This window comes from Epinephelus lanceolatus, chromosome 17, assembly GCF_041903045.1.
Source record: "Epinephelus lanceolatus isolate andai-2023 chromosome 17, ASM4190304v1, whole genome shotgun sequence".
Taxonomy (NCBI): domain Eukaryota; kingdom Metazoa; phylum Chordata; class Actinopteri; order Perciformes; family Serranidae; genus Epinephelus; species Epinephelus lanceolatus.
The window spans coordinates 13008435-13026987 of record NC_135750.1 but is presented as its reverse complement, the minus strand read 5'-3'; the positions used below and the strand labels follow the sequence as shown (position 1 = coordinate 13026987).

At 41.3% G+C, this 18553-nt stretch overlaps 1 protein-coding gene across 1 annotated transcript in view; it reads left to right on the top strand.

Annotated features, from left to right (window-relative positions):
* slc30a6 (solute carrier family 30 member 6) overlaps positions 1-18553 on the top strand; it is a 73840-nt gene that overhangs the window by 10698 nt on the left and 44589 nt on the right. Inside the window, exon 4 of the mRNA XM_033614103.2 lies at positions 2239-2323. Coding sequence (XP_033469994.2) covers positions 2239-2323 — 85 coding nt within the window. The remainder of the gene's footprint in view (positions 1-2238; positions 2324-18553) is intronic.

Genomic DNA, 18553 nt, shown 5'->3' with positions numbered 1-18553 from the left:
CTCAAAGGCAAAGGAGGAAGCAAGGTGGCCTTGATGGCTCATAGGAAGGCGTTTGTGGTGGACAAAGACCACAGTTTACATCCTGTCCCTGACCAATGTTGGGTTCTTTTAGCCATGGCCACAGTCTTCTCCAAACCTTTGCCAAGTGGTTGAAGTTGCCTGACTTTGAGTAAACGTTTACAAGCGAAACAGCAGCACGTCGACATTATGTTCAAACCAGTTCCTTTACTCTAGACAAGCAGTTTGAGTTCAACAGATTTGATTTGATTGCAATTTTTTAGAAACGCTGCCATGAAATCCTACATTTCAGGTCGCATCTATTACAAAAACAGCCCTGGAAATCCTGAAGGGACTGACTTAGCATGCTCAGCAGATGGTGCATTAATTCAGTAACTAATTAAGATAGCTACCATTTTTTTAAAACTATGTATAAGTTATATGGGTCACTTTGGATGGCGCTGGCAAATGATGTACTGTAAGTCAGAGGACTTGTTAAATATATAAAGGGTTTACATGTATTTCTAGAACCCAGGTATTGAAATGTAAAACATCTCTAGTCTTTCTTAAAATAGATTAAAATAGATTTATCGCTTGTATAAAGCTTTATAATGTGTTATAATCAAACCAACAGATGTTACAGACGAGCAGAGCTACTCTTTCTCAGTACTAAGGCTGTTTTCCGCTCTCTCGTCCTCTGACAGTGACCTTGCCCTCAGCTGGTATTTCTGTGATGAACTGATTCAGACTGTAGTGACTCGTTCAGTCAGACAATTCACCCAAATCCCCCGGCCGACACAGCAGGTCGACCGCAGGGCAGGAAACTCACCCTGCATCCAGCAGCCAAAACCCAGCAGCTCCCAGTCGGTTTGTAGGTTTGGATTTAGATTAGATGGCGGCTGGTCACCTGCCAGAGTGTCTGCTGCGGGATGCTGACTGACAGCTGGGGAAACCCTGTTCAGGAGAAAACAGTTGTATAATATCTTCTGTGGCTCTGGAGCAGCTTTATGTCATCACGGCCATCTATGATTGGGCTTGTGGACAAATTCAACAGAAAAACTGTTACAAACTGTAGTTACGAAAGATGCTATTGAGGTGCATCATGGGAGGTTTAGGATCCAGTGCTTTACCAGGGACTGAAAGCCAGCCAGGGTATCTTAACCTCTGCTGCTTTGATTTTGACTTTGACTTTTTTCTCATTTGTCTTGCAAGTTTCTGTAAGACTTTTTCCTACTGGACACGATGTGAACTGGCACAGATCAGATTGTCTGAGTGGTTCCCAGTAAAGAGGTCCTAATTTGATTTGTGTGTCAGCGAACAGACAAAGTGACATTTCGCTTGCCTAAAAAAACACTCGCCCTGGCTGTATTTTTGCGAAACTTCACGCACCTTCAGCCTATTTTCATTGCAACAGCAAGCTGTTCTTTAGGCTCGCTCAGGGCTCCATAGGCTCCCTGAAAATTGTTGCTTGCAGTATATTTGGACAATTTGTCACGCTCCTTCTGCCAGAGTTCATTCCTCCGCTGTATGTTAGGAAGACATGTAAAGGTCTCACTAAATTACTTAATTTAAATTGTTTGAAAGTGAAAATATAAAGCTGTCTGTGTCTGTGCTGCAGGTCTTTTTTTCTTGTAGTGCACACAGCTTACTGGGCGTGTTTTTCCCACACAAATATTACATGCTAACGTAATTAGCACAAGCCTATGGTGTTTTACATTGTATAAATTAGCCTAGCGGCCAACTTTTCCTCTTCTCACATGAAGCCAGGGTCAACAGCAACATTTAACAAAGGTAACGTTACAAAATTCGACTCTATTACAGCTCACAAGGTTCACCAACAAAACAACTGTCTTATACTTAACACGTTTTCCAAAGAAATACAACATGCTAATGTTATTAGCACAAGCCTATGGCATTTTACATTGTATAAATTAGCCTAGTGACAAGCGGAGATTTCCTCTGCTCATATGAAGCCAGGACAAGATTTAAAATGCTATTTTAGTGGAGACTTTATTGTTTTCACAATTTATTGTTTCTTATCTGTGAAATAAAAGTTCAGCTGTCAGGAAGTGAGTATGACATGGTTTTGTTGATATGTTACGTACAAAAAAACTGTATCTCCCATCAGCCCATGTGCATAATAAATGACACCAATGGGACATCGAACCAAACGTTGAGCGTCTCTGCTCCTGTTCTTATTATTCTTAAACAGTTTTTGTGTTTTCTTGTTGTTGTTTTCAGTCGTGGAGGATCCTGCTGTTTGGCGCGCTCAACCTGCTATGTACCGGCTGTCTGCTGATGTGGTGCAGCTCTACCAACAGCATGGGTGAGCACACACACCAGAACACACTCATACACACACACAAACACACATATAAAACAAACACAGTGACAGATAGACACATGCAAACTGACACATAGACACACAGAAAAACACACACTTTGAGACTCGGACACAGACATTAACAGGCGGAGATACCTGTCTACACACAGTAAACACAGATTGACAGCTAGACACTTAAACACACGCACACAGAAGGCACGAGTGTGTGTGTGTGTGTGTGTGTGTGTGTGTCCTGCAGCTTCAAGCACGCACTGAACAAGTCTTTAGGAAGTGTGTTAGCAGTGTCGTCTCACCACAGGGGTTCAGACTGATCCTGTTACTACCGCTGCTGGTGTATGTGTGTATGTGTTGGAGGGTAGGGGGGTCACCTCAGTCAAAATATGGCACTTTAAAAGGCATGTTGAAGAAACAGAGTCCTTCACAGCATCTGTATTTACCCTCTGGTGCTACAATACAGGGAACATGTGTCATATTGACAAGAACGGTTTTTGGCTTTTGTCTCTCCTCAGATACACACAGCCACAGCAGAGCAGGAGAATAACAAATTAGAGATGGTGTATAAAGGATATTTCTAGTTTGCTAGTGTGTGTTGCTCATCATTTCTATGAATAAGAATAATCCTGTCCTCACCAAAGCCTGGCAGGTCAAACCATTGTTAGAGTTCACAGACATACTGTCTGCATCAGTTTTGATCTGCTGTACTTAATGTAGCTGTGACACAATGTTGGTCTCTCTAGACGCTCATCACGTGAATCATTCAAACGTTCGATTGTGCTTGTCAGTTTAAAGGAGCCGCAAAGCGAACTACTGGCTTGAAAGCAGCATAGTTGCTGCTTGCTGTTTTCCAGTCAAAAAACTCATAGTTGGCCTACAGAAAGTTACGTTTGGTCAGTGAAGACAGAAAAAAGAAACCAAGCAAGGAAGACTTGCATGCCTTGTGCGACATTAGCCTGCAGTTCTCTCCTCTATTACTAACATTACACACTTTAAAACTCACCAGACCAACCAACTACCTCCGCTACATGGTCCCAAGCCTCATTCTTGTTATTTTGGTCTCTGTAACCGAACAGCGACACATTGTGGGCGCCAACGCAAGTAATAAACTTCTTGATATCCATTGTCGGTGCAAGTGTGCTGTAGGAACCAGAGTTACATGGCTTGTTCTCTGGGACCCGCTTCATCGAAGCATGTCAGCATTCTGATTGGTTGTCGCTGAACTGCGTCAGAGCTCATTACCATAAAGTAAAACGAGCTTTAACTCCCCTCCGGACCCACTCTGGTTGCTTTAGTCGCCCAAGACGCGTGGCTGACGACCAGGTCGCCCAAGTCGCCAGGCTGTCATTGAAAATGAATTACTTCCGCCGTTTTGGAAGCTCTGGTCACTGTTGGTTTGAACGTACAGTAAGGATTCTCAAGAATCTGTTCTGTGATCCTGTCTTTTGATGCTGTTGCAGAAAATTCAGTTCTGCTCTGGAAACATTAAGTTACTAAGGGTTTGGGGCTTTGAAAGTTTTGAATATATGCATGCAATATTGTTTGTCAGTAGCTCCCATAACAGTGAAATATCAGTGTTGGTCTCAACTTGTGTTTGGGTTGTCTGGCGGGCTGTGTGAGCAGAACAGCAGCACTTAAAACCATTTCTCTGCCTCAGCTGAGCTGTCCACTGGCTGCACTCTGGACGATGTGACAAGCTTATATTTAGGACGCGAAGACACACACACACTCAGACGCACACATCCAAATTTAACCTTACATACAGTGAGCAGTGATTGCAGATATTCATGACTGTAGGAGATCTGTGCAGATTTAAAGGATGGAGAGGAAGTAAGCTCAGAGGAGGAGTGGAAATTATTTAAATCCATTAATGTTGTCGGCCTCATCAGATACAAGGTGCATTTTAGAGTCAGTAGTTAATGGTGGGTCAGGTGTTGTTTGGCATGTGTGTGGAGGCCAGGGGTTAAAGGGCAAACAGAAGTCAGTTAAGCATGTTTTTGTGTTTGTTTGTGTACATCATCACTAAATTTGACTGTAAACGTGCACATATTTCAGTGCTACCTGTCTCAACGCCTGTTTGTGGAGGTGGTGAAAGTCAGCATACAGCTGAGCAGTGAGACAGCTGTGCAGTGAGACGCTGTGTTTATGGTCAGCGAGGCTCGTGTCAGCCACCAACATTAAATCCTCTCAGGGATTCCATCACTCAGGAAAATGCTGCCACGAAAAGATCAACATGCAACCTTATCCGCGCTCACCCGCTCTGCCTGCAAATACTGCAGCATAAGCCACACACACACACACACACACACACACACACAGCAGTGGCGTCAGGTGTCGTACAGGCAGGAAGCGGAGGACAGAGGTATCGAACAAACGGGGGGGGGAAGGCGACACCACCGTCGATACTCGGCCCCCGATGAGAACAACAGGAGCAGACAGCGGCCTGGTCTCAATACTGTTGGTTTCCTCCTCGTGTATAAAGTCTCCACTCACATGATGAGCACACTAGCATTCACACATTCATCATTCACCCGTCTGCTACTTTGAGTATTTTTGGTGTCTTTTCATTCACGTCATTGATCTGACAGCTGGAGTTACTGTACAGCTTCAGATTTTGTGATGCTGAGTTAAAACTTTTTGCAGTATAGGAGAAACCCAAGTGTTACATGAACACATAAATAAGTAAACACACTGAAAGGAGCTGCTCTTTTTGAGTGTTTACCTTTGATTTACAGGTGCACTTAACTGGTAATATTTGTTTGTTACACAATTTTATTATAGTGCCTGATGGTGCCCTCATATCCCCTTATTTCCTCCCAGATCATTGTTGATGTTTGATGTGAACCTAGTGAGGCATTGTTGTGCACTTGACACTGAAACAGTTCCACATTTTGATGCTAAGCTTCCAGCTTCTTCTACCAATGATTGCTGATTTTGTCTGTTCTTATTGGACATGCTCAGAAGTAGAAAGATCTCTTTATATTTTGGTACTTTTGGTGTATTTTGTGTGAACATAAATCAGGATTTTTCAAGTATTTCTATCAGTGTTGGGCTTTAGATTTAGATGAAAAAAAAATATTTTTTGATATATTTGGACCCCAATTCCCAGTTGTGGTTCACTAATGGTCGAGGGGCACTTTCAAACAAATTCATAATCCAAGTTCTAACATTAATCTCCCCTCGCATGCAACAGTAACTACGTTTAGATGCACAAAATATTCTGGTTTTTGCCCTGATTCCTGTAAAAGACGATATTGCTACTAAACAGGAACACAGGAAACAAGGGAAGGCAATACAGGCACTCCAAGGAAGTTTTAAAAAGCTTTTATTGTAGTGGCTAAATCATTTAAAGAGCCAAACATGTTTTGACTACTGCAGGTCTTTGTCAGGGCTTTAAAAAAAAAAAACATGCAACAAAGGTGTGGCCCGACCTATGTAGTGGCAGAAACCAAAAGGAGGCCATCACATGACCCAGATAATGACATGACAGGTGAAACAAATAGACAATAATGAAAATGAGATGAGATAACCCTAATCCCATATACACACACATCTTTACACATAGGCTGTGATAAAAATGGTGAAGCCTGTAGAGAACAGAGATGAATCACATAAAACATGTGAAGTCTATATCCTTATTAAGACCAGGATACTTTAAAGCATCCAGCTGATGGGTCCAAAAGTTTCTGAAATATGGATAGGAAGAACGTCTGGACCCTGTTGTGTCATTTTGCTTCTTTGCGTCAAAGTAGGATTTCTTAAGTGGAGGTTTTCCACTCATGGTGTACTTGTTTGACTGTATAAACACAGCCTCCCCCTTTCAATCCTTCAGCCACCTTCTTGAAAAGGTCAGGGTTAGATACACAAAAACCTGATGATATCCAAGTCTTTCATATTGTGCAAAAGTGGGTGTGTTTCTCTTTTTAACCAGAAATTTGGGCTTCGCTTTTAGGCATGCATCTTTGCCTCACAGTCTTGCAAACTGTTGGTGAGATGGTTTGTGTACAACACACTGAGTTGACCATAAACAGGCAAGAGGCCATGTGTTGCAAATTCCCTTCAAGTCCAATTGAGTTGCATGTTCTGAATGTGCTGTATACATGTCAAAAGAATGCTCCAAAAACCCGAATAATACCGGCATGTCTTGCTACATTCAGAAAATCGCCTTATTCAGAATATCCAGACAAAATATGCTGCTTACATGACCCGTGTCAAATTCAGAATATCGTCATGTTGTGGAATAATAGAGGAATATCGGCGTGCATGTAAACATAGTCACTGTGGGGACATTAACTAAATGGAAATTCAAATCATTTCATTTCTGAATTATGCAGCTTTTATCTCCATTAAATTGGAAGCAGTGATGGAAAGTTTATGTTTATTTATTTTATTTACATTGAATTTCCCCTCAGGGAGATAAGTAAAGTAAATAAACTTAACTTAAAGGAAAGAAATAAAGCGTAAATATAACGGCTGATTCCAAACTTTTCAACGTGCTGCATGTCTACAGGCTGAAGGACCTGTCTGCTCTGCTGGCGTATAAACAAACAGAACAGAGATTCACTCTCATTATTCTCATTCACTCTGAGCCGTCAGTCCCACACAGTGACAGTCTGAACACAGTCTGTGTCTTTCCACTGAGCTTATGTGTTTTAATGTGCCTCTGTGTACTGTATGTATGTGTTGGACAGTATGTACGTCCAACGCCTCAAGTGCATTTCTGCCTTTACTTCAAATGAAGCATAACCTACATAGAAGTCGCCCCCCCCCCCACACACACACACACACACACACACACGTCCCTGTTGACCCCCCTTTGCAAGTCTGATACCATGTTCCAGAGCCTCATATGTACATACTGTACATGCTTGCACTCTGCTGCAGGAACACATGCATGGAAACACACACACACAGCTCTGGCCCCATTAGCTCATGACTAACGGCTTAACAGACGTCTAAATACACACTATACCATACGCACACACGCGGCGGTATAGGCTCCATGCATGCCCTGCTGATGCACTGAGGCTGTTAACCCTTAGTCGACCTGTGAAGCTGCAGAAAGAGATAGTCAGAGGGCAGCTTATCCAGACCCAGTGTTCCTGATCTCATTTCCTGTGCATGTATTTGTGTGTACGTGTGTGTGTGTGTGTGTGTGTGTGTGTGTGTGTGTGTGTGTGTGTGTGTGTACGTTAGTTAAGAGAACATGGGACCAGATTGCAGTCTGTGTGTATTTTATGCATTTAGCTCTTCCAGCTCACTGACTGTGGAGGGAACATGGTGCAGACTATATCTGCACGTGTGTTCTAAGATTCACAAATGTGTTTGTGGTGAAAAAAGATGTTCGTGTTCACAAACCAACAGTTTTGCGTCTTAACGAGTAAAATGCATATGAGTGACTGACTTTACAGTGCCCTACTTTGAAAGGGAGGCGGGGCACGTTTAAGCTTTTAATAGCCTATTGAAGCACAGTGCACTTATCCTGAGACTGTTTGCTGTAAGTTGGTGCTGGAGATGTTGGAGCCCACTCCGTCTGACATGGATGCAGAAGTTTATTATTACAGCATTAATTATTTTGCCACTCTGGGGCAGCAGAGCATGCTCAAAAAAAAACCCCATTACATATTAAAACCTTATAGGGCAATATGGCTATGGTATGGTCTCTACCAACTCTCCTCAGCTGTAAAATGTTCCACTTTCTTCACCAGCTTCTCTCTAACTGTCTGTAACCAAACAGTAGATGTGCTGGTCAATAAAAACTAAGCGCTGAATGAGGCTAAAACTCAGTGAAGCTGTAGCCTTGGTGATAGCTCACAGATTGTTCATCACAGAAAGCAACACCTTTCATAACAGGACCCTGACACACCAAGCACAGACAGTGTTGGTCAATGTGGAGCTGTTAGTGAGGGTTGGTTGCCCTAGTTTCTGCGGTGTGTCCCGCACTGTTGGTTCTCATTGGCCCTTGTTGGCTGATTCAGCATGTTGAAGCAGCGTAGGAGATGACCGAGCTCGACATTGAAATCACTCTGATTGGCAGTACAGTTCAGTGCACAAAAAGAGAAGCAGAAGTAAGCAGAGTGCACGAGCGGCTAAAGAAAAGAGGGTGTGAGATGTTCAGGTTTCCCTTTCTGAATGACAAATATAGACTACCACTGCCTGCTGGTATGGGGAGTAATTTCCTCTGACGTTTGCTGTAGCCTTTGTGGCATGGTTAAGAGAAACTTTTTGGCCAAGACACAGGCGATGTGAGGCGACGCAACTGTCGGCCTTTGTCGACAGTAGTTATTTGATGTCAGTTTGGTGTGTCTGGGCCTTTACAGCCATTTGATCAGTTTTAATCAGTGTGATCTTTAGTCAACAAATGAGGAAAAATCTTTTATTTAATGATGATCCATATCTGGTACCAAAGGTCTATATTATGTCTCATATGGCCCATTTTCCACCTCTTCTTGTAAACATTTGGCCCTTGTGGAGCAAGCAGTAATGCTGTGTTCAAGTCATAGTGTACAGGCTGTAATCATGAAGGTGTAAGTGGGGGAAAAAGTCTGAAGCTGTTCTTTATGAATAGTCAGAAAGACACTGTATTTGCAAAGTGCTGCCTTGAGAGCAGAGACTTTATGGCTCCTTTGGTAGAAACACTGATGAAGTTCAAGGGTCTTCTTCTCTTCATAGACTGTAAAATTACGGTTCTTTCTTCACTGTCTTTTCTCTCAAATCACGTAAGGCTTACTGTGTTCAATCTAATCTACTACATGTTAATTGACTCAGTGATGACTGTCCTCTGTTTCACTCTACTCTGGTTGAGTCAACCGAACACATCAGGCTACAACCAGCTACTGCCTGTGTTTGCGCACATACAGGTTGGGTGGTGTGTCTAAGCGCTGCTTAAGCAGAGTCGTTGTTGCACTGTCACTGAAACATAAGCTGATGATGATTCTACAGAATTGTGTGTGTGTGTGTGTGTGTGTGTGTGTGTGTGTGTGTGTGTGTGTGTTTGTGCAGTCAGGCTGGTCTTCACGTATCAAATTGTGCAGTGGACAACTGGATCAGCTTTCAGCCTTTTACAAAGCAAAGACATCAGCTTTTTGTCTCATTGGACCAAACACACACACACACTGTAGCAGTTTAAGCATCAGTGTGTTCATCTGTCAGTCTGTTTCCTTTTTTTTTCTCACTCCAACACACACACACAACCAACCCCCTTGTGTCACCTAAACTCCTCTCTTTCTAACACACACACCTCTGTCATTCACCTTAACTCACCTCACTCTCCCTCTCTCCTGTCTCTTACCTCTGTCTGTCTCCCATCACCTGACCACACCCTCCTGTCACGTCCTCTCCTTCCAGCTGATGGATGGATGGATGAGCTGTCCTCTACCTTAATCTTTTTGTTTTAGAGTGTCTGTACTCTATTCACATACGCACTGTGGCTTTGACTGATCTGGACGCAGTTTGAATATAGGGGAAGCATATTATCTGGACCTTGCATATGTGAAAATACAACCTCCCTGTCTATGAAAAGATCCAGCTTTGCCGCTGTCATCACAAACTGACGTCACTTCAGATTATGGTTCATGGAAAAAGCAGCTCATTTCTCTAAAAACTCATTTGCTTGATCACATCCTTCTACACGTCTTCAGTGGGGCTGAGATGCAAGAAAATGATGCAAGTGAGGGAAATTTGGATGTAATTAAGGGAATGGGCATGTACCTAGTGTTTACTTCATCTCGTCCCTCATCACAGGTTATGAAGTTGAGTTGTGAGCAATTAAACCAAACCACTTTCCCAATAGGCCCAAAGAGGTGAAAGTGAAAAGTGAAAGGCAAAAATTAAAGACACATCAGCAGAAATATAAAATATAGGCCTCTATAATATTGAATTATTGGGCAGCTGTAATGTATTGTATTATTCTGTTTATTTGGCTGTCTGTGTGTACAGTTGCGTATCCATTCCCCCCTCTGTGTGTGTGTGTGGGTTTGTCTCCAGCTGTTTTTCGGCCCAGAGCATCACAGAGAAACCAGGTCAAGTGTCTGTTCCGCAGACGAATAAACACACCTCCTCCTCTTCCTCCTCACTGTTCTCCTACACAACATCGTTAGAGATTTAGGCTGAACCAGTGTCAAGAGAAACTTTGAGTGTGTGTGTTTTTATTTAACGGTAGAGGACACACACATAAATAATCGACATGCAGAAGTGATTTTTTTCACTCCGATACAACACATTGTATTGCATTATACAGAGAGGTGTTTAAATGTAGTCGACAAAAGAAATTAATAATAAAATCTGAGCATTAAATCTGAGTTGAACAACACTGATAATTATGATAAAAAATGTAAATGTTTTCTCATTTCTGTCTGTGTTGTTGTTTTGCGTCTGCGCAGTGTTTGTGTGCATATCCATTAGTTTGTTTGTTTGTTTCTCATCCAGAGATGGTTGAATGTGCATATGTGATCTGAACTGTGTGTGTGTGATCTGAGATGTGTGTGCGTGTGTTGTCCCCAGGCCCTCGGTGTTCCTGTGTGTCAGAACACAGCTGGTGAAGCAGTCCGTCCCACGGGGCCTTCAGTACAGCCAACACACACTCACAGTAACCCTGTGTGTGTGTGTGTGTGTGTGTGTGTGTGTGTGTAAATGTGTGTGTGTGTGTGTGTGTGTTTCTCTGTGTGATCAGCTCCTCTTATTCTCCACACAGCCACCACATCTGCTTTTGCTCTCAGTATGTCTCGATCACCTAAACACTGATGTCTGTGAAGCTGCTCCCATGAGATTCCACCTTACAAAGGGACAATCCTCTGCAAATCATTTTGCTGTGCACGTAACAACCATTTTTATTTCTAGTGAAACAAAAGGCATGTTCTAATGTCTCAGTTTGTCCAACCAACAGTCAAAAACACAGATATGATTGATTTTAAAAATTACATAAATCCGAGAAAAACGGCAAATCATCACATTTGAGACTGGAAGAAGCGAATGAAGATGAAGAACTGATCATCAAAACTGTTGTCAGCTCTCATTGTTGAGGCCTGTAATGAAACCATGTAAAACTGCTTTTTTTAACCACAACTTGACGCTGAATACACTTAATTATCTGGGTTACTTTAACAGCGATCAGAGTTTAATTTTTGATTGCCAGTATTGTTGGTTTTGACGCACAAAATGTATTACTGTTATTATGGTATTGCCGGTCTGCTCCGGTCAGGTGTACGAGCTTAAACCGATTTGGTTTTATGCAAACTGCCCAAACTGGCATTTGTCATTATAACATGTTCTGGCAAATTACAAAGTGGCCTAAATTGGCAACCTGCACTGATGGTGGTACAGCGCCACATCAATCATGCATTGCATGGTCCAAACACTGTATGTCATTTTCAGTAAATACCAAAATATAAAATGTGTTTTTTGTTACAAACGTAGATGATGGCAAGTACATTACTCACCCATCTTCTAAGTTGTTATGGCTCCAGTCTGATCTCGAGCAAACAGCTGATATTTGTGTGGTTTGTTTACATCATGTAGCAGAAGTACATATTTGATGGATTCAGTGTGGACAGTGAGCTCCGATTTTATGTGATGCGACACCTTACTCTGCCGCTCGTTTGCTTTTGGGATACTGTGTCATTATGTTTCACTCAGGAGCATGACACCTGGCTTGGCTTAATATCAAACCGGTTCTGTTGAGCTTTTATCAAGGTTTTTGAAAGAAGCTTTGAATGTCTGTCGTCATATTTTATGATGTCATCACCCTAAAACAATTTTTTAAATCCTCTAACAAGATCTTTCATTGGATTAAAGTAATTCATTGTGTTAAACAAGTTATTATTTTTTTTGTCATTATTATCTTAAATCAACTTTCTTAAATGAATAGATGTAATTTATGGTGCTGTTAGATTGCTGCTAGATTAATACGGGTGTTTGCCTCTCTTTGTGTGCAGCAAGCAAGAGAGAAAAACATTGTTTTTTTCTTTCTTTTTTTTTGGCGCATGAAAATATTATTTCAGTAGATGAAACCATGTTTTTAATTTTGGAAATTATTATATCAGTCTTTTTTTTTTTTTCAATTAATTTAGCCTTTTGGATTTTACATAGCTCTGGCATTATTAAAATTATAAGTACAGTGATACTAATAATATGAGTTTAGCCCAATCTTTATTTGCAACTGTGCAGAAATACTAAATACTAATAAATACTAAAAAACAGAATAAATGCACATGCAAAAAAAAAAGATGTCCGTGTGATGAATGAAGCTTTGAACTTTTCAAATCAGCCCTATGAGGCTGGAAAGCAGTGTTTCACTCCACTCTCTGACCTCTGACAAAGGTTGGGTGATATGGCTAAATTAAATTAAATTAAGTTAAAATGTCTTAAAAGTTTGAAAACAATTCACATCGAAGACTGAAGACCAAACTGCTAGCTCACTAGTATTGCCTACCTGTCTACACACACACAACAAAGTAGTAGAAGATTATCTCTTGTCAGCAAACAGAGCTCAGGTCAGTGTTAGAGTCTTTTTCTCCTCTCTCCTCTCATTGATTTGATAGTGTGTAAATGTGGTCAGAGCACATACAATTATTCAGGTTACATTTTACAGGGAGCATCATGACGCAAGCCATCTGTCAGGTGCATCACTTTTTGATTTAAAGGTTCTGCACAAAACAACAATAACAACACTGGGAGAGATAGGAGTCATTTCTCAGGATAAGTTGATAAAATGCTTTTATTCCTAAACTTAGGACCAAGTTTGCGTAAAAATCTGAGAATATTTAACCAGTAAGGACTGATCTCCTACTCTGACATGCTTGATAAATAAAGGGAGAACCCTGAACATACCAGCATTTAGTTTTCCTAATAGCAGTTTTGTCTTAACAGATGATGTTACATTGATTATCATCAGTGTGGGGGTTTGCAGGGTGCAGGGTCAGGGCACAGGGGGCAGAAGGACGGGGTGGGTACATCAGAGTGTTTGGTTTAACATATCACTGCCAGCTGCTCCTCAAATCCCACATGGAGATACGAGAATCCATTTTACTCTGGTTTCATATCGACAGCAGTTGCTTGTCATATGTAAGGATGACAGGCTGTCTGTGTGGGCCACGGTCACCAGGGAGAGTGTATGCATGTGTGTGTGTGTTAACCATTTGTAGACGTGCTTGTTTTTGTGCATGCTTTATGTATGTGTCCAGTGTTTATAAGGATGTTTTAGATTTAGGGCTTGGCACTCGTTTGGTTTCTGAAGATCCCAGTTAGTGTTGATGGAAAATACCCTTAATACAAATGAGTAACTACACTAAAAACTGAAAATGATTCTATAAAAACAGTAATTACAAATTGTTCGTTATGTAGCCTATAAAGCAAGCTGGTCTTGTTGATGGAAAGCAGCTAGTGTAGAGCCTTATGTGAGGCAGAATTTATCTAAAAGTCAAAGATCTCTAAAAGTTTAATGGCCTCCCTGATAAGTAAAAGCTTTGTTTATCATGTGATTTAGGTGAAATTGAAGACCATTACATGTTTAATAGCGCATCATGATGATTTAAGGACTACCTCTTTTAGTTCAACTCCCTTTCTCTTTGATGAGTCATCCTGAGCGGATAATAATGAAATGAAAAAGTGTTTTAGAAGTTTTATCTGTCGACCTTTGAACGGGTGACAAAGATCTTCGTGTTTTGATGTTCTATGTGAAAAGTTCTGTTCTTTTGTGTCACGATTGCAATAGTATTTTCAGAATTATACAAGTCTATCTGCACTGTGCACTTTTATGTGCATGTCACAATGAATAATACAATTAACTAAACCAATTTAGGGGCTCAATGTACTTGTGCAGCGTACCCTCATACAATGGTTCATATGGTATCCTATGAATTAGAGCCCCATAAATGATGTCACGTACTTTAGGTAAAGTTAACGAGATAATGTTGTGAAGTTTAGTTAAGGAGGTTTGGTTTGGGCAAGTAAAGTAACAGAAAGTAGGTTTTAGGGTTCCAACAGTATGAGATTTTCACAGTCAAGTAACTGTCTCAGAATATATCACGGTTTCATGGTATCACGATATTACGCACAGTGCAGTGGTTAGCAGGGGGAGCCCTTCTGTGTGGAGTTTGCATGTTCTTTCCGTGTCAGCGTGGGTTTTCTCTGGGTACCCCAGCTTCCTCCCACAGTCCAAAGACATGCAGGTTAATTGGTGACTCTAAATTGTCCGTAGGTGTGAATGTGAGTGTGAATGGTTGTCTGTCTCTATGTGTCAGCCCTGTGATAGTCTAGTGACCTGTCCAGGGTGTACCCTGCCTTTCGCCCAATGTCAGCTGAGATAGGCTCCAGCCTCCCCGTGACCCCGAACAGGATAAGCGGTTACGGAAAGTGAATCTTATTATCAGTTAGAATGACCCTTAAAGGAATGAAAATGAAAGGATTATTGTTGGTTGAACAAGTGTTTTATTACTATAATTGAATCCTGAAACCATTTTGTTAATGGAAGTTTGCGTAAAAAGTCTCCCCTTGGAAAATAACTAAAATTAAAGAGAGATTCAGCGTCCAGTTACATTTTTTTCAATATCATAGATAAGCAAATATACACAGTATGATAATCATCAATTTTTATATCACAGTATACCTTGAAAATGATATATATCGCTGCAACCCTAGCAGGGTTGGGAAAAGAAACATGGTGACGACGTACCTTAAAGTGACTGAAAGTTCACCAGTGTTTGGTGTCCCATCTACCACCCCTAACCTCCATCCTAACAAAGCCACATCCTTCTTTACTCCCATCTGCGCATTGGTCACGTGATCACAGCCCTCCCAAAAAGGTATAATATGAATTACTGGCTCGTGATTATGTAGGATATGTACGAATTTGCATGATCCTTGAATTCAGTCATTGAGTCAATCAGTCAAGCAATCAATCAATAACTGTATTTGTTCCCAGTGGGGCACTTTGTTGTGCAGCAGTGGGATATATACACTTAGCATCAGACTGCTGCACAGCTAATTGCCCCTCTGTTACCCCAAAAGTTATTTAATTCAGTTGATTTCCACCACAGTGTTCACATGACTGTGTTTAAAGTGTAGTGTAGTGTATTAGGTTGGTATCACTTGTGTGTTTGCATGTTAATATTAATAAACAGTGTTGTGATCACTTGTTTTGTGTAACTGTGTGTGTGTCTGTGATGTCTTAGTGTGTGTGTGTGTGTGTGTGTGTGTGTGTGTGTGTGTGTGTAACCCTCAGGTCCAGTCTCATGTTTCTCCCTCAGTGGTCAGCAGTGTCAGCGTTGGGCAATGTTCCCAGCCTCCTCCTCCTTCTCCTTATATCATTCCATCCTTCATCCTTCTTTTGCTGGTTCATCTGTTCCTCCTCTTCTTTCTCTCTTCTCTCCCTCCTCCCCTCACTCTCCTGTCCCTGTCCTCCTCCTCCCCTTCCTCCTCCTCCTCCTCCTCCTCCTCCTTGGGGAGCCTCCCCACCGCAGCAGTTGAGACGTTCGATAGAAGCTTTTAGTTTACATCTGCAGCACACAAGAGCTGACCTGACACCACGACCGTGTGTGTGTGTGTGTGTGTGTGTGTGTGTGTGTGTGTGTGTGTGTGTGTGTCTGTTCTGGGTCTCACTTTACTGTTTACCGGAACCAGTGACACTAAGCTGCTATTTGCTGTGGTTAGCACATTCAGCTCCTCGCTCTGATGTGTGTCTTCTATGTGTGACTGTTTCTCTGTGTGTGTGTCCTGGTTCTGTGTAACTGCCCTTAGTGACTATGTGTGTGTGTCTTGCAGGTGTGTATGCATGTGTGTTTGCATGTAGCGTTGAAGCAGTGACAGAGAGAGAGAGTTTGGATCCTTTAAATAACTTCGGTAAAAGTACTAATACCACACTGTGAGTGTACTCTGTTAAAAGAAAATGTTCTGAAATTGGTACTTCATTAAAAATATTAAAAATGTAAAAATGTCCCCTGTGACTGTGAAAGTATTTTATATGATATAATCAGATTATTATTACTGTTAATTTTTTGTCAATCAACAAAATGACCAATTGTTTCTGTTCAACAAGTCTGTTTCCATGGTGCTTTTGACCTTTGCCAAGAAGAGATTAGTTGACTACTAGTTAGTTAGTTAAACTTGTTTTAAGATACCCAGAGCTAAAAACGAAAGCAGTTTGGATCAGCATGCAAGACTACTTCTCAGCTTTGATAATCAGCGTCTCTTCCTCTATGTCTCCTTCCTTCACACACACCCACGTACGCTCTGCTCTCAGTTGATGGATCTGTGTGTGTGTCCCTGCGACCGGTACAGCAATCTGCGGACGTTTGGCGACGAAAGTATCTCCGAGCCTCACTTTCTCATGCTAGCTGGATGTCTTCTTGCTAGGCTGAAGAACAGTTGCCTTTGGGCACATTGGAGATCCTGGAAAGTCTTGACGTGTGTGTGTGTGTGTGTGTGTGTGTGTGTATGCATGCACATGTAGAATAATGTGCAGTGTTCATGATACATACGTTAATGTTGCGAGATAGGGCGTTTAGCCTTGGTGGAGGTCTAGGCTCTCTGAGCGCTCTGCTAATTTGTGCTCGCTTTTATTGACACACCATTTTTTCCACTTCAGCCAAGCATAAAAAACTTTTTTTCTCCAAATTTTGACACTTTTTCATGTGCAAATTGAAAATGGATGGAAACACACCTTATGAGCACACTGCAAATTTGTACCCTCTTTTTTTTGATTCTGGTAGATTTTATTCTTATTTTGCTGCTCTGAACCATTTGCTTTTCATCACATGGTTTAACGCAGTCTTTTTATTCATTGATGCTGTTGAGGGAGAAGTTAGGTACGCTTGATTTGATGTGATAGACTTCCCTGCTGAACAGAAGTTGCAGAGTCATAGTCATAAGAGAAACTGTTAACAGTAAAGTTTGAGTCAGTCTACACAAAATTATTGTCCTTTTTTTAGAATATATACGTTCTGTTACTCTGATACTTCACTCAGATGATTAACAGTGATAAATGAAGTGCTCACATTATGAATAGCTAATACATACTTGTATCTCATGGGTGTATGTTTACTGTGAATGTGCTTTTACTTAGAGCACTGTGTGTGTGTGTGTGTGTGTGTTTTGGCTGCTCCTCTGCAGACAGCATTAAATATTCATCCTACTGCTCGTATTTCTCCTCTCTCATCTGTCTATCCACCCCTCGCTTCCTTCCTTCCCTTCCCCTTTCACCTCCTTCCTTGTTTAAATCCTTCCTTCCTTCTGGTCGCTCTCCATCTTTCCTCTTATTATTTGCAGTTTCAAAGGACATCAAAAGTGGAAGAAATGTAGTGAAAGGCAAAGAAAATCACATAGAATAATATAAAATGAAGCTAAAGAAATTGCAAATTGTTAAAAAAAAAGAGGTTTGAGTAACTTCCTCTCCTCTATCGATCATCTCTGAAATCAAACAGGGATTTAAATTCGTCATTCTGCTCTGGGTATTGAGTTCAGCTCCTGTGGGGCAGCTGTGTGTGTCTTTATGTCTGTACATGGGTTGAGATGTGTACATGTGTGTCTTTAGTTTGTGTAAACTTGTGTTTCTCTGTTCTGTACATCATATTCTCTGATCATACTGATGTGTGTGTGAGTGTGTGTGCGGTAGATAAGAATAATGTCCCGTCTGCTCTGTTTGTTGCTCTGGTATCACATCCACACGTCCTCTGGGTGTCAGTGTTTGTAAGCAGGAGACTTAGAAAGGAATTGAACCGGGTTCTGTGTGGGTGTATGTGTGTGTTGTGGTGTATATGTAAACCTATCTGAGCACAGCGATGGAGAAATTTCAGCCCAGGTATTGATCTGGTCCAGCCTGTTCCAGGGTCACTGTGATGTCAGCGTTTGTATTATTATTGCTTTTATTGTCTGCTGCTTTTAACTCAACACAACAAGATGACATCAAACCTCATTGATCCCTGCGGGTAGACGAGCTGCTGCATATCAAAATAACAACAGCATATTATACAGCAAAAAGGGCTTTGCACAGTATACAGATTTTTAGGGATTAAACAGTGAAACTGATAATTATACGATAGAAAGTTCACTAAAGTTACTCTACACTTTTTCCTCTACTGCAACTCAGAGGGTTGTTAAGGATATTGTTCTCCACTGCATGTATCTAAATGCTGCTCTTCAGACTGATTTAAATATTATACTCAGCGAGAAATATTTTTAAACAAGATTAAGAGACCACAGCTCTGTCAGACTGTGCTTAATTTA